Source organism: Pagrus pagrus (assembly GCF_965226575.1).
Source record: "Pagrus pagrus genome assembly, chromosome: 14".
In the NCBI taxonomy this organism is placed as follows: domain Eukaryota; kingdom Metazoa; phylum Chordata; class Actinopteri; order Spariformes; family Sparidae; genus Pagrus; species Pagrus pagrus.
The window spans coordinates 21561620-21579276 of NC_140198.1; the positions used below are offsets into that span (position 1 = coordinate 21561620).

General features: G+C 39.4%; 1 protein-coding gene across 1 annotated transcript; it reads right to left on the reverse strand.

Moving 5' to 3' along the window:
• Positions 1 to 5522: 5522 nt before the first annotated feature.
• On the reverse strand, positions 5523 to 14869 carry trim47 (tripartite motif containing 47). The gene is made up of 8 exons (XM_084372763.1): positions 14618 to 14869; positions 14036 to 14247; positions 10865 to 10910; positions 10583 to 10678; positions 10159 to 10383; positions 9793 to 9815; positions 9590 to 9711; positions 5523 to 7908 (listed from the first exon to the last, which is right to left on the reverse strand). The coding sequence occupies exons 1-8, from the start codon at positions 14798 to 14800 to the stop codon at positions 7379 to 7381; spliced, it is 1437 nt and encodes a 478-aa protein (XP_084228889.1). The 5' UTR covers positions 14801 to 14869; the 3' UTR covers positions 5523 to 7378.
• Positions 14870 to 17657: the final 2788 nt, after the last annotated feature.

Genomic DNA, 17657 nt, shown 5'->3' on the forward strand with positions numbered 1-17657 from the left:
CTGTTGTGCAAATTATCTTTTTTGTATAAGAAGACTTTTATTAATGCATTCCTTTTTTTCTGTCGAGATGGGAATCTTAATATTCAACTGCCTTTTAAAGTTGATTAGCTATTCTGAGTCCCATCCTGTCAAGCCTTTTTTTCTTTGTGAAACGCTCCTGCTCTCTAGTGGCTATTTGGAAAACTGTCAAATTAGCCGCAAACATGGTCAGTTTGTTAAAACATGTCATTTTCTTTATATATCCTTTACTACGAAACGCTCAAACATGAGCAGCCATTTCAACTTATATCTTTGGTCGTAGTAATGATGACCTTATTTTCTTTAGTCATTTCAATCAGGACAGTGAGTTTTAAATGAATTAATGTTTATTGAAATGTGCACATCAGATGAGAGTCTTTGGCAATCAGGCCCCATTGTACGTCCATTTTATTAAGTGGGAGGATGATGGAACCTAGACCTCAGTGTTGGTGATGGGATGGAGATGATGGCTGAAGATCGGGATGTGATTAGGTGGAGGTGAATGGGCTGGACAGTTATGGGCAGTGAAATGACGGCTGATGGCTGATGGCTGACAGCAGCGAAGAGGAGGCACCAGTGGTGTTTGGAGAAGTTACCATTACAAATTGTCCCTACACATACTGTGACTAGAAAGGCTGCCAAGCTAATTACAAAGCTAAGAAAAATGGATGGACAAACACAGTTTTTCACACACATTGGCAACTATTGTAACTTTTCCAGGTTGTTAATTTCTTTATGGAGGAAACAAGCACTTGGAGGAAACCCAGAACATATACACTTCACATAGAAACTCTAGTTGAATTTATTTTATTTATAAATCACAAAAGGCAGGTTTGTTTCGGAGAACTCTAAAGGTTTACAACGCTCTCATCCTCTGAAACTTGGTCCAAATCAGGAACTCCATATAAAAACCCTTTAACAGGAAAAAAATGGGAGAAACCTCAGGAAGAGAGAGGAGGAATTAGTCCTCCATACTACCAACATTGCGGTGGTCTAATTGCAATGGAGAACAAGTTCTATTTTAACACTTATAATGACATTGTTATTCATAAGTGTAAAAAGTTAGAGATTGTCAGGAAAATAAAAAAAAGTGGAAGATGCAGAGCAACTTCCAGTTCCCCCAAGAGTCGATTGGACCTCTCCCACAGAACCTAAGTTGCAAACCTGTAAATAAGACATTACACATTCACACAAAACTCATAGATACCATTCACACAGAAGTAGATAAGAGAAGGGGGGAAAGGTGTTAGGATTTTGCAGTTAATCACAGAAAACACAATGCAAGAAAACACTCTCAAGGATGAAGACGTGTAAAAAATTACAGATTGTGAGTAAAATAGAAAAGATGCAGAGAAACTTAGATGCCACAAGAGCCGATAGGACCTCAACCACAAAACCTCTGTTGTCGATCTGGGAAGAAAACAGACTACATATACACACTCAAGACAAAACTCAGCTACCACTCACACAAAAGCAGAAAAGGTGTTAAGATTTTACAATTAATCACAAAAAACAAAGTACAAAAAAAGGAAACTTATCGAGGAGGAAGACCTCTAGTAGAGATTTTTGAGGAGGCAGAACAGAAGGCATTGATCAAACAGAAGATGTTGGAAAAGAGAGAAGACTGACAGAACGAAAGAAAGAAAAGAACAAAGGTCACAAAACAACAGACAGTTGAGCAGTGAAGAAAAGTCACATCACCGATACATATATCTTTGCTAACAAATGCAATTGTTGGAAGCTGAACTTTGCTGAATGGAGAGTGGTGTCACAATCTTTTTCATCGTTTACTGTTTTCTTAACTGTCATACTTTCTGCTTTCATGATTGACAAGACATCATAGCGCCCTGGAAGAGGGTCTCTCTGTGGTCCGTCTTCCCAAAGCAGCTTTCAAACTTTGCTAACAAATGCAATTGTTGGAAGCTGATCTTCGCTGAATGGAGAGTGGTGTCACAATCTGCATTTTTTTCTATTTCGCTCTTACAAACTGTTATTTTAAATGTCACGATGCCTTCAATCCTTGGAAGAAGGTCCCTCTCGTGCAAGTCTTTCCAAGCATCACTCAGCCCTCAACCTGACTACAGAGAGACCCTCTTCCAGAACGCTATGATATCTTGTCAATCATGAAAGCAGAAAGTATGACAGTTAAGAAAACAGTAAACTATGTATCACGACAGCTCCCACGAGTGGGCAAGTAACAACCTTCTAAAACCCCATTGATGAGGATAAATTGGAGGGATACTTGGGAAGACTTGCACGAGAGGGACCTTCTTCCAAGGACTGAAGGCATCGTGACATTTAAAATAACAGAATTGAAAGAGCGAAATAGAAGAAAATGCAGATTGTGACACCACTCTCCATTCAGCAAAGATCAGCCTCCAACATTTGCATTTGTTTGACTCGGGTTCCTTCACAAAAAAAGCCTAGGTTGCATTTTGGCTAGAGTTTCACTTTAACTTGAGGAAGTTCGTGCTCGGGCTGTCTCAATGTTTTAAGTTGACTAAATTTGAGAAGGCAAGTTGACAGCTTCCAACAACTGAGAACAACAAAGCACCTTTAGGAAGATATGCACTAGAGGGCCCCTTTCCCAAGCCACCAATTAAGCACTTATTTTGAGACAATCCTCAACTGAAAACGTAACTGAAAAGAACTCACAAAAAAATCCTTTAAGTGAAGCACCTAGCCATAAAATGGAAAGCTATAACAAGAGAATGATCCCAGTAAAGCTACTGTATACCATGCAAACAGTATTGTGTAAAAACACAAAAACATAGCAAGTGAACAGAAATGAAACTTCACCCGACTTTCCATCGACATGGGGGTGAGCAGCAGATTATTTTCATTTCTGGGTAAACTTAACCTTTCATTCCTAAAAAGAAAACCATCTGATGCTCTGTTACATAGTTGAAGTAGGAGAAAGAGACAGAGAGAGGAGTGTGTCGAGAGAAACAGGGGGAAATGGTGAAAAAAATGTACGGTGTGTGCATGTGTGCGTGTGAAAAGAGAAGAAAGTGAAAACAGGGACCAGCAATTTAAAAAGATGTCATACAGTTCAAATATAACATACACTACTCAAAATGAGTTAGGTGTATTGGGATATGAGTGCATATGCATGAGTTAGTTAAAAGTCATGAAATGTGTCACAAAACACAAAATAACAATTCAGATATGTCACAGAATAAGCAATCAAGTTAAACACTAAACTATCCCAATATCCCTAACTCCTTTTGAGCAGTGTAGTTTAGATTAAGCACGAAGATCCCTACCTTTAGGATGAGTCGGTCAGGATTTCAGACTCATATAAGAGAGGAGCGCTCTGCGTGGCTTTGATCCGATAAGCCACAACAAAGCCATAACAACGCCACTTAACGATGATTTTTTCAATTCTATTCAATTCAATTCAAAAAACTTAATTTGTCCCCGTGGAGTAGTTGTACACAGACACAAACAAGTCAGCAATTGAATATTTTATTCAATTTCAAATATTCATATTTTGAATGAAAATAGGAAATATAAATCATAATGTTTTATTTGATACTTTTCAGGATATATACTTTTCATCACATTTTAATGATTTAATACGTCTGCTGCACCTGTTTAGTTCCCCCTTGTCTGATTTCTGTAACACACCATGGAGAGTTGAAACTGTTTTGCAATCAAACAAATGAAACATTTAATGGTTTCAGGGAACTTTCTTTTTCTGCATAAAATATATATATCTAATTAGTCAATCTGTTTTCACTTTGTGTTCTCTCATTACATTCAAAGGGGCACTATGTAGTTTTGCAGAAGAAATCCAAACTATTGACAGTATTAATGAGGTGATACCACAAACTTTTTTCCATGACTGAATAAAGAAACTTCTCAGAGGAAAATAAGGTCCCCAGTTCACTGTTTGATACTAGAAAGGTGGCAGGGTCTGTCACATATAAACAAAGTAAAACAGTGTGAAACTGTGTTGTCCTTTGAGGTCCGTTTGTTTATTCTGTTTATTCAGTCATGAAAACAATGTGGTTTTTCCATTTCATTTTCTGCATAAAAATGATTTTTCTAATTGGTGCACTTGAGCTGTCCCCTCCTCGAAAAACATCGTTGTACGTAGGCCTTGTGACTCATGTTTTTTATTTATTGGCATGAGCATTGTCTGTGTCTTTTCAGTCGAGATGAGTCTGAATGTTCCCAATATAGAGAAAGTAGTTTAGCTTTTGAGTCCCATCCTGTCGAGCCTTTTCGTGTTGAACGCCGCTGCCCTCTAGTGGAGATCTGAAATACTGTCAAATTAGCTGCAAACATGTTCCAAGCTGTAGACACTGAAAAAGTAATGGTCATTTTAAATATATTTTATATACATTTAAATGTTTTGCAAAACATGAGTGGCCATTTAAGCTTTTAATTTTCTTTGGTCAGTTTGTTTATTAAAATTGTATAAACACTTTATAATCAACATCATTAATAAATGATGAATGTGTAGTTAATTAGGCTTTAGTCAATAGTTAAACATTGAAACGCTTTATAAACCATTCTGTGTGAAGATTTATAAACATTAGTTGCAACTTCATGATGATTAATTGATTAATAAATGGTTTATAAAGCATTTCATTGTTAACAGCAAAATAACTATTACCTTAAGTTTGATTAACAATAAGTTTACAATTTATTAATGGTGGTTATTAGTGTAACCATAAAAAAACTATTTTATTAAAGGTAAGACTCCTTCCTCATATTTTGCATCTTCGTTTAAAAAATGTCAGTAGCTATCTTCAGACTCCTAACTGTAAACCAAATGAGTCATAAAAGACTGAGGCTCAAAATCTGTTGCATAAGGTCAGAAGCAGCTATTACAGTTTGTGCTCATTATAATGCAGAAATGTTTTCCTGTCCTACACTGCGAGGACAGTGCTGCAGCTTATAAACTTAGTTTCAATCTGTCTAATAAGTAGACATATCATTCACATTCATGTATTTGTATCACATTGTATGGACGACTATTTATACAGCCCTTTGTTAACACCACATCTCTGCGATGAGACTGGAAAAACAGTCACTATTGAGTCATTACCAAAGCAGGAGGAGGAGATGATGGAGAGAGCTGTTTTCTCACCTCCTCCTTAAATGTTCCCGCAGTAAGAAAACTGAATCATTAACGCCAAACTGTCTCAGATGGTTAAATGAGGATGTCGGACCAGAATAGCAAACAGGGAGCAATAGTCCTCTTGAGAAAGCTACTGCTCACTGCAAAGAGTCAGTTCCTTTTGTGTTTCTGACAGGTATAATTTTGGACTTGCACAAAAGGAGCCACTACCAGGTACTCAACCATATCAAAAAGGTTAAGGGCTTAGTTAATATATTGCACAAAATAGACCATCTAATAGCCAGAACAAGGAAATGGTAGAAGTTATAATATTTGGATGCTGTAAAGCATAAAAAAAAATAACATAACGCCTTCCTAAAGACAATGTTGAGCTTGTTACGGTCTTATTTCAATAAGGGAAATAAAACACCAGTCTTTTTCCTCTTTTAATCTCACTGTAAAGTGGGAGAAACACAGAGCACAGTCATAGCAGGTGAAAGGGCCACAAACAGGAACTACCAAGATTAATTTTTTAGGTCACACTTGTTAAGACAGAGCCCAAAAACTGCTAAGCTGTATACATGAACGGAATTTTGCAATTTAAGTATGTATAGCTATTAAATGAGGTATGCAGTCGTAGACAAAACATTTATCAGCAAATACGCCAAAGTTAACGAGCACAGAGTTTAAGTCCAAACACAAGAACACCTTAGACGCCTAAAATTAAACTGAAAATGGAGCAACTTGAGCTTGGCTGTGGGGACCACTATTCTGAGAAAATATCATTGACCATGCTGTAAATGCTTCTGCTGTGCTCCTCGATACAAGATTTGAAAAGGGGAAAAAAAAAAAAAAAGTCACTGTACGACTGTGAAATGGTAGGCATCTTACTTGTGCAAACTGCACAAACAAAAATTAAAATCCATAAAGATTATAACCTCAAATAAGAATGTTTGAACTAAGCTTATGAAGGCAGAACAAAATATATATAATTGTCCAGACACATGTATTTCTTTTACATTCATAAATCAAGTAAAAACAGCATTGATTAATAAAAAAAAATAAATCAAAAAATGCCAGGACCAACTTGCAGCACGAAGATCAACTCGACAATTATTCATAATCTAAAGCAAGATTACTTAAAAGAATATAATTAAGAAATGCAGCAGGTAATTTGTGGAAAAAAAGCAAACCGAAAAGGGATGAGGATGTAACAGAATCATCATTCAGCTTTCCACAGGGTTTTGTTTAAGTCCACCAGGCTCTTGGCTGAGAATGTTGATGGAATATCTTTTAAAAAAAAAAAAAAAAAAAAAAAGGTAGAGCACATCTACAGTTTTACTCACTGAAAGACGTTGCTGTAAACTTTACTGTTTGCAATTAGCTTATTTGTAACTGTTCACTTTTTAATATCAGCTTATTTCAGGCTAAAATACCTGAAAAAAGCAAAACGACATGAATTTATAGCTTCAGTATCACTGCTTACATAAAATAAGGTGCAAATGTGAATATACAGAGGAAAAAAAAAAAAAAACTGTCAACAATATACAGAATCTAAAATAAAAGATGACTTTAAAAAAGGCTGAAGATAAAATCATCTGCGCTGACGTCAACAAAACAAACAACCCCAAGCAAATTGTTCCTGGAAGTTGAACTATTGTCTGAGAGCTGAAATCCCAGTACGAACCGGACAATTTCAGTCAAATAATTCTGATAACTATCAGCAACTACTGACTGTTCTTCAGTCTTGAATTATTGAGGGAAACCTAACTGTCAACAGCTATCAATGTGATAACTATGTCATATGTCCTTCATATGTCCAGCACTGACCCTGCCCTGCAAAAACGTAGTTTATGTACAGTAGTATGGCATAGCAGTTGCTAATAAGATAAGGGCTGTATATGCTCTAATCAACAAGAGCATCTGAGGCATCTGCATCCCAGCAGACACAGTGATAGTAACAGGAAAGCACCTCACCTAACTCCCAGCCACAGTAGTCAGGGGTATAAGCCTACAGTGAGTGTGTCTAGGTTATAAGATACCAAATTTAAAATGTTCAACCTCAGAACCTCAGAGACACCTGGTAAATCTTATTCAGTGTAACTCTTATTTTTCTAACACCAGTAAGACCAACAAGTAACAGCTCAAATGCATACAGTACATGGCTCCAAGGGTCAACATCACCCTGGCACGCAGCCCGGTCTGTGAGATTAAACCTTGCGAACAGTAAATCTGAACAACACTGGAATACATGAGTAAATTTAAACACCCATAACAGCTCTCTCTCTCTCAGTAATAGTGGCATATCTGCAGCCTGCTGCCAGGATCATTCTTCCCTGGGCTGAAGAAAGGGTAAACAGGCTCCTCGAAGCAGGTGTCAAACATGTACAGTCTCTTCATTGTGACGGCGTCATAGAAACTGAGACGCCCGTTGTCGTAGTCCAGGTACACGCCGACCCGAGGAGAGTTCCAGTAGTCGGCGACAGGGATGCGCCCGTGCTCTCCGTTGGCATACAGCCGGTCCTGCAGACACAGGCTCCAGTACCCTGCGGAGGGAGTGAGGCTGACAAAGCCCTTCCTGTTGCTGCACTCAGTGGTGACTCCCAGGTACCAAACCCCTTTGTCCCTCACATCCACCTCCCAGTAGTGCTGGCCACTGGCGTACTGGGCTGTGGCGAGGACACCACAGAATCGGTTGAAGCGGGCTGGCAGGTCTGGCTCCTGGTTGCGAACACGGCCCTCCTCCACTTTTGTGTCAAAGTCTGAGATGAGCAGGTTTGGGTGAGCGGTGTCTGGGTCTAAGGTGAGGTTCTGAGGCACTAGAAGACAGACAGGGAGAGATTAGTTCACCTTGCTCATTAGGCCAAGCTGGAAGTGCATTTATAATAAAAAACAAAACTATTGTTATCTGATTCGACTGAATGCATGTTCTTTGGGGCTGCGTGTTTCCGGTTTACTTCTAGTACAGCTAATGACTGCATATGAATTAGTGCATCCAAAATATATAATAAATTCTACATGCAAATGTGCCTAGTATAAATATGTAGAATATAGTATGTGTGTGTTGTATGCATAATGCAATCAATTCAACAGCATTTCCCATACATTGATTTATTTGTGGCGGCTCACCACAATATCTACATAGAAAAGAAAAAAAGAAATCTCATAATGTAGTGTAATATAACCGTAAGTAGTTAGTGGTTAATGACAACTGGTAACAAGTAATGAGATGTTAAAGAATCTAATCAAAATGTGAATGAATCCTAAACGAATGGTTAAAACATGTATTGCTCTGCATTAGTTGATTGAACATGCACCTATTGATCGAATTGATGATTAAACTACTGAATTGTGTTAACTTGGAGTGAAATATAACCACAAATGTAAGAGTGAAATCATGTAACCAAATATACCACATATTTATTATTACTTTTAAAAGAAATGCAGTCAGTAGGGCAGTGGAACATGTCAAGGAGGAGACTTAAGTTAAATTTTTTTTTAAAAAAGCCTCTCACAGCCGCAGCACAGTGGAGGCACAGATAGTACAAGGCCACGAAGTGGCAGCACAGTAGATGAGATGTGGGGAAGTCCAGGATACTAGCTGCAAAGGGACTTCAAAGCGTATGCCCAGTGAGGAGGTTGTCTTGACCAATGGAGGTGGGCACATGTTTAGCCTCGTGCAGGGAAATACCTGAGTCAGCAAAATTTGATACATAAACAAAGGAAAGGGCAAGGATTGGATAGACCATGGTGCCCAACCCTCATCTTAGTGAATATAAGAAGGAAACTTTGTATTGAGAATTTGGGTCTTTTTTGATGAGCTTTTGTCTGAGAGATCTCATGTTTTAACTGTCGACAATTAAACATTACTGCACTCAGCTTTGGAGGACTCCTGGAGATTATTTCCTTTTTATTGGGGACTTTTTGAAACTCTGAAAAACCTTTTTGAACAACAAAGAATAAGAAATCGAGACACGACAATAACATTGCTGAGCTGGTCGCAGGGCACTGATTCGTTCAGGCCCTCCTTTGCCTTCCTCTCACAAACACATTGACAATAGAACCATCTGTGTATGGCCCATCCTCTCTGAACACTCTGGGAAAGGATCGTTGCTGGCTTTCCCCTGCAGTGAAGACAGCCAGCCAAATTCATGGGTTCATGAATGTTAGTATCATGAACACAACCGCACAAATTTGTCCAAAATTGAGCCATGCCATTGCACTTTTATGGTTTCCTGGCGATGCCAAAAAGGATGGAAGGTATACGACACAAAGTGAAGCAGTGGAGGTGTATATAGGCCTATTGTATGATATTATTTAATAATTTAAGAAAGCGTGGGTGCACCTCCTTCCACATACACACGCATGCCGCCCCCAACAGCACTCATGACTGCACCATGATGCTACAGACAAAAACTTTTCTGTATATTGACAGCCTTAGACTTCAAATGGCAACACTTGTGTGTTCAATGCATGCTTCTGTATGAAGAGTAAACTCACTGGTATGCAGCACATGCATCATCTTCTTCCACATGATAAGCTGGAAGGGCCCTGAGAAGTCTGTAAATTCAGTCTGACAATTAACTGGCTCCAGAGATGTGAAGGGCTTGCAATGGATGGCCCTGTGGAAGAAAAATGTTAGAAGTTTTTAAAAGCCAATGGATTTTTATCAGTCTACATTAAATACATGGTAAGCTACTTACTCATTGAATGTGTCGGCAAGGCTCTGTTAGAGGAACAAAAAGCATTTTGATTACAATTGAACAAACTTTATATCATTCTTATAGTCTCAAGAGAATATTGTTTACATACAGTCACGGTGGTTTTTCGCATGCAATTCAAACAGCAACATGATAATGGAGCCTTAATTCATGCCAATAGGGAGAGAGAAATGCCAAATACAAATGTTCCCATCTACCATTACAAGATATTTTGAAAGAAAGCAATCAATGCATTGCCATATAAACACTAACAGAAAAGGGTTATCCATACTGTAAAGCTCTAGTAGAGGTATGGTGATGTGAGACTTAAGTCACCTCTGAATCAGATAGCAGGTATGTTAGACTGACCTCAAAGCTAGTTTTCCCACTGATGTGGCTGTGGATATTAGCTATAGCTTTGTCCACATCTGCCGCCTCCGTTTCCACAATCTTCAAGTTGTCATCTATGACGGCCATAGTGGCCACTTCCTCGGCATCGAGGCTCTCGAGCAGGGAGTCCCTCTCATCAAGCAAGAACTGGACCAAGGCACCGACATCCGCCTCTATCTTCTCCTTGAGTCTCTGTTTCTTCATCTGGAGGACAAAGCGGTTCAGGGGATTAGAATGAAGGATTTGATGAGTAGTGCTAATCGTGTGTGTTCAGTTTTAACATTTCAGTGCAAATATCAGGGAAAATAGAAATAATGATCATTTGAACCAAAAATATAGTAAATTAAAGCTTGGCCCACAAACATGTTAACATCACCAGCAAAAACAAAAAAAGGCCACCTACCCTGACTTCACTTTTGGTGCGCTCATCAGCCGTTATAACCTTCACACACTGAGACTTCTGCCAGTTGAGCTCCATTAGCCTCAGTTTCAACTCCATCTGTAACAAAACATGTACATCAAGACACATGCAAACAAGACATAATGAATCATGATAACACAAAACCACAACAAAAAAAAAAAAAAAAAGTAAATATTCTAGATGTAGTGACTAAGATGTGAAGCAAAGGCCATACCATCTCTAATCCCACATGTACACATAACAGACGGTTGCATCTAGACTTACCTTCATGTCATTCACAACTTCTGGTACTGGTGCTACCTCATGGTGTCTGAAATAATAAAAACAAATGGCTAGGCAGTTAGTGGTTTACAGAACAATGTGTTCTCCAACCCCAAAACACTCAAGTGCCCTTCAGTGTTTCTTGCAAGACAACATTGTGTGTATCCTTGAAGTCCAACAACCAGAGTTGAGTGCATTTCCTTCATCGTAAAACATTTGAAAAGCAGAAGTTAAGTTGCAGTGTTCTTCATCTGGCGTCTATGCTGGTGAAGTGCTACATTTGTTAGTGTCCCAACACCTTGTGTGAAACCACCAAAAAGATGTGAACTGTACAGTCAAGCATGTGCGTCCTTACGCACAATACAAACAAAAAGGGGGCCCACGCAGGGAAACTTTGCTACCATTAGTGGTAAAAACTCCACAGGGTACCACACAGGAGTAATTTTCCCAAGATCCATTTTAACAACAGTGGGTGCATGATGAAAAAATGCGAGTAAAAAACACTCCATGTGACTGGTTGCTTAGCAATCAATTCACCCTTGACAAAATTTCACCAGCCCTGACATTTGCTAAAACTCCAGTATTGTCCATCTGAATTTGTTTAGATATATCAAAAAAACCTCTGCTCTGGAAAATATCTGTATCTTTAAAACATTTTTCGCCCAATCAGACAGCCACAATGCAGTCCAGGACACATTTCTTAAACATGATAGTGAAAAGCCGAAGACAGTCAATAATGTTGTGTATGGATTCAAATGGGTTGAAAGCATACTGTACATTATTGTAGTTTCAACAAGCCAACTCTTTTACAAAGGAAAATATCTAGACGCAAGTAAGAGCATGTTCCCCGTTTTTGATGTGGATGTCAGTAAATGGCAAGATTTATACAACGTCTACACCTACACAGATATTTCAAGATGAAGCCGATTCTGGCTCCTGTGTTGTGTATCAAGCTGCAGTCTGGCTGAGGATAAGTGATTTTAAGAGCCGATATGTACGGCAGACAAAAAGTACAATGCAGTTAATTTAAGGAGGATTTTAAACCAACTTTACATGACCAGTTGTTTAATACAATCTGGAAATTTTACTAAAGGCAACATACTAAAGCACAATGTTGTGATTAACTGTTGAGGTTTAGAGATGTATAAGATTAAGGTACAGTGTGTAGGATTAAGGGGCAGAAATGTAATATAATATTTGAAAAATAACCTAAAAATAAGAATTGTAGTGTTTGTTTCCTTAGAATAAGCCTTTTATCAAAAGGAGGGGCAGGTCCTTTTCCACAAGTCTGCCATGTTGCACCACCATGTTTCTATGGTAGCCCAGAACGAACAAACCAAACCCTGGATCTAGAGAGTGCCTTTCGCATTTTTCACAAGCACAACCGCCTGTCATATGGCTAAAAGCGTATGTCAATGGATGTGTGGAACAGTTCTAATCTATAACCCAAGCCAGAAAGTGTCAGTAATGCGCCTAAAAGCTGTTTTCTAACCACCGTTAGACAACAAAGCAGAAGAAGACAATGAAACAAGACAAAGAATACTGTTGTGCACCAAGCATGGCAAGTCCAGTTTAGACACCGGACTAAAAGGACTCGCCTGCTTCTTTCATATCAGCTGTGTGGCACATGAAACATGCTTTTTTAGACGGCATCACCCAGATATGTTAATGACCGGAGAGAGGCACATAAAAAAACAAAAAAAACAATGTACCCCTGCTGTTTTAAAGCAGCCTGTAGATATGAAGAGAGACAGGGCCAAAGACATTATAGAAGCTGCTTAATGCACTACCAAGCAAGGTGAGGCAACATTTAGTTTCTATGCTCCACACCTGTGGAACAAGCTTCCTGAATACCTGAAACCAATGTCCTTGAACTGTCAACTCATTTAAATAACCATGACTTCTGTGTACTGTTACACCCCTAGTGGCTGGTAGAAATTAGCAACAAGTAGGTAGGATGCATTTGTGCATTTGGATTGGGGTTTTAATTCCAACCGGACACCAACACTGACAAAACCCATAGATCAGGAGCAATGCTAGCTACATCTGGTGCTACAACAGTGTTTATGTTCTTGTTAAAGCTGTGGCCTGATCATGTGAAGGTGCAACAATATATCTTCTATTAGAAAAATTCACTGTAGTGGAACTTTCCATCCAACCTCCAACATCCGTGTCACTTTTATGTCATTATTTTCCTCATCCCATATCTAACCCCTCTGGACATTTTTTTTCTTTATCAGACATGGTGATTGTTCTGGTGTACTGCACCATTACTCAAACTTCCTCCTCATTTTCTACAAACACTGACATCTGTAACATTTACTTTGTTGATGTAATTATGAAGTGATAAAGGGGCACGTTCGACCCTCTCAAAATCCAATATGTGCATCAACAGCTGTTTGTCCTGCTGTTGCTGATTTGTAATGGCGTGAGATTAATTCAGTTTGCTATGCTTTGTGGAACAGAGAAAACAAGTGATTTAGGTAAGGCTAATAAATGATGGCAAATCCTGGCATCTCTTCATCAGAACAATGGTGGCTTTTTCACGAAGACAAAATGTCATGGCAAAGAGATTAGACTTGGACCAAGTTATCTCATTTACGTTCAAGTGTGGGTGTTTGCATGACAAAACAATATGCTTTCTTGTAATGCACCAAAATAGCTACTTGGCATGGTCAGAAACCTGCTGATGCTTAAGTTCCAGTGTTCATCACACCAACTTGTCAACCTGATGAGAAACTGTTTTAGGTTTCACTGTCCCTCTCACTAAAGAAGTCTATGTGCATCAACACAAAGATATCGTATAGCGTACAGCTTGACCCAGGTCACTCTTAAGTAAACATAGTAACTCTGGCCTATGGAAAGCAGCCTTTTTCAGATTAGACTACCTTATCTGGACATCCAGCGATAAGTTAAGAAGGCCACTGATCGGGATGCTCGTCAGAATGGTAGCGATTTGCACACTGTACTGATTGCTATTATTCTCCTTGATCAAGCAAGTCAATAAACACTGCTTCTTAAGACATCAGATCTCCTGGTTTCTATGCAACCACCGAGGTTGCTAGTAGTAGCTACACCTGATTCTGATTTTTGAAGAGGTGAATGATGAATTTGCCGACCCAAAAATTGGTCAATGTTCTTCTCCTACATTAAAAAGGCGGGTACACGACCAACCTGTGTGCTCTGGATTCCCTGCAGACTACACAGATGGGCCTCTTATCAGTCTGGCAGTACAGTTTCAGCTCTTCTCCGTGTTGCTCACACTTTCCATCGACTTTAACGGGCTTAGCTTGTGCGGGACAAGACCCCAGACAGTCCAGATCGTCCAGTTTGGCAACCAGGTTCTGCACCAGGTAGTTTTTGGTGAAACTCCTTTTGCTGAACACCTGAGAGAACAAAGAAAGAAACGGAGAAAGACGCAGAAATCTGCTTGTAACCGAGTCCAAAGTCAGCATCACACTCTTTGCAGTAGATTTTTTCTTGCTCAGTGTCATTACTCGCTGAAATACAAAGTTAGTCCGTGATAGTTAGCTACCGTAGCCGACCTGCTGTTAATTTACCGTTAGCTACTAGCAACGTTAGCCCCAAAATGCACTGCGTAGCTAATGTCATTTTTATTTAAGACCGTTCAAAAGGTCGTCAACCGGCTACAATAAATTCACTGCCATACAATTCAAGGTAATACTGTCGCAGGTGCACCGACATAATTTTCGAAGAAAACATGGTGGCAAACACAGACAACCTAAATAAACTTACCGTGCGGCACTGGGGGCACTGATAGCCGTAGTCTCCGCCATTTTCATCCCAGTGCATGCAGATGCAGAACCGACAGAAATTGTGACCGCATTTCAGTATGACCGGGTCTTTGAAGAAATCCAAACAAATGGCACATGTGAGCTCTTTCCGCAGGTCGTCTCCAGTTGCTCCAGCGGTAGCCATGTTGACAAGCCGAGAGCTGCACAACACTTCCGCAGCAGGAAGTGAAGGAGGAGGAGGAGGAGGTGGGAGGGAAGCGGCCTCATTTGTGGTGCGTCATATTCCCTCTTAACCAATCAGATTCCTCTCTCTATTTCTCTCTTTCTCTCCCTCTCTCTCTCTGTATTAAAGGCTAATAATCAGTAGTTTTGGTGATAATTAACTCATGTGGAGGTAATACTCAAAAATCAACTTGTATTGTCTCCCTTTAAAGGTACTAATACCACACTGTATATTCATATTTTACCCTTGTAGAGAGGTGAACAAATAAAGGATGGATCAACAAAAGAGCGTCTTTGTATTATTTAATAAAAAATAGAAAAATAGAGAATAACAGAGTCAATCTTTTTCAGCTCAAAAAGCAGCGCTCTGACAACTCTGTCAAAGTGTATAGAATAATACTGTGATAATAAGACAAAAAGGGATTGTAGTGTCTGTGTGTTTCTTATACCTCTTGAGCGCTGAGTGACAAGACAGGATGGGACAGGACCAGATGCTTCCCTTAAAGTATATGTGGGAAGGTGACGACGTAAAGGTCTTATGTCCTGAACAACAACTCCTTAGCCTGTAGTGTGCGTCAGAGAGTAGCTGAAGGAAGAGGCCCACACCAAGAAGTGACCAGTTCAGAGGTTCAGGTTTGATTTAATGTATACATTTCCATCTAAGTATAGAGAGACTAGCAGGTCAACTTTAGATAACATCTACATAGTCCCTCAACACATTCCCTTGAAAGATATTATATAGAGGTGTTATGCAGACCAATCCCTTTCCAACAGGATAGAGGGGCTCTCAGTTTCCCAAAAGTGAACAATTAGAGGAAATAGGCAGGTATGAGTGAACAGACTCTAAAAAGGACCCGCACACCAAAGAACGGGGGGTGAATTTGGTTGATCTCCTAAGACTGAGGGTTCGAGAGGAGTTCTGATAGAGCAGAGGGCAGAGCATTTTGGGCATCACTTTGCCGAGATTTGAGAATACCAGGGGGTGCACACTCTGGTTCGGACGCTGGCTTGAGATCTGTTTCAATAAAGATTGCTCTATCTTTCACCCAGCTTGCCTCCGCAGAATTATTTTATCAACATACTACACGCCGACACCTTTGGAGGACGACAGCCCATACACTTCAGGATGTTCAGAGCGGAAGATGAGATGGCCTTGAAAATACCTCAGTACCTACCTTGAACTCACAGGTGTCCTGAGAAGGGAAGGTTTATTCTGTACCCACACAGGTCTCGTAAATTAGCCGAGGTCACAGCTCACCCATGTCGGATTGTAACCTACACAAGTTCATGCCCAGGTCAGACCATAGCTCACACATATTCAAAGCAGTAATAACATGTAAGATGACTGTTGGATGGTAATAATATGCTAGATGGAAAGATAACGATTATATGTGAGGTGAATGGTAATGATATATTTTGTTACTACCACAACAAAACAACAATTTCTGCCTCTTGGGCCATCAGTCTGGATTGATGGAAGATTTGTTTTTTAATCAATTATGAGTTCAAAACCATGCTTTCCCACCATTTGAAATGCAATAACGTATACACAACTCAAATATATGATAGACATGACATAAAAAATCAAATTGCAAATAAATATTATAAAACGCATCACTGGTGTTACTGTGTGGTAGAAGTCTATTAATTTTAAATAAAAATCACACTGATGACATCATTTTGATTCTTTTGACCTATTTCCTGAAGAACTATGAAGAAATAACATGGTTAAGTCCACTGTCTCTTTTCAGTTCTAAGAAATTCTCACATCCGTTTTAAGATTTTATGTGAAGCTTTTGGTAGTCTGATGTCGCTGGTGTGACTTTCTTTATTAGTAGGGAACATTTTCAGTAACAAGCCCAATATCTGGTAAGGGCAGTGAAATAATATAATTTTGTTTTGTGATGTTTACATGGGCTGCTGACACAATGCATTGTTTCTACTCTTTAATTTAGTGTCTTAAAATGATATCCATTTTAATTTTGGCAGGTTCAGACCCAACCAAGCCCACCTCCCTTAAAACTTTATACATTTTATTTCAACCTGATAAAGAGAGTAGAGTATGTCTTCGAAACACCCTTACTGATCAACAGGGCAACAGGAAATCTGGGGCCTCGCGTCCAAAATGTCTTGGATGACTGCATGCCTGCACCTACGGGTAGTTGTGGTTTGACTATCTGTTACACTACCTCCTGTGTGGCACCTGTTCTGAGACCGGTGCACTCTGTCCGAAGGCCTTTGAGGGTTTAGTGCCTCACTGACAAATTCTGTTTGTTCATATCATTTTAATGAACTTAGTGTCTGATGGAGAAAGTGAGGAGGCTGTAAGACAGAAGGTATATAAAGGAAGAAGAGAGTGACATTAGGGGCTCCCTCTTTTCGTCTTAGAGCTTTTGCCTTTGTGACCAACAAATCCTCAATTTTGTAATTTACTTTTTGTATTATTCATAATGTCAAAAATGTTATGTCTTTACATTCTGACGATAATTTTGGTTGATTTTTGAATGGTTGAGCTAAAATTCCTACATATTGCAACTCATTGCAAACAAGTAGGCCTTTAATTTGTTTTTAGGGTACAAGGGGATCTGAAGCTGCTCTCTCAGCTCACAGAGGGAGAATTTCTTCAGTCTGACCCTTTAAAGCCGTTCTGATAGTTCATTTAATGCCGCACCACCTATATTGCACACACTTTGTTGTTAACTGAGCAATTAGATATACTAACATTAATAAGCTCTGAAATGTGTTACAAGGACAGCTGGTGATTAGAGAAGCCAGGCTGAACTAGTCTCCCTATGCAAGTCACTGATTGGGCTCAGTGT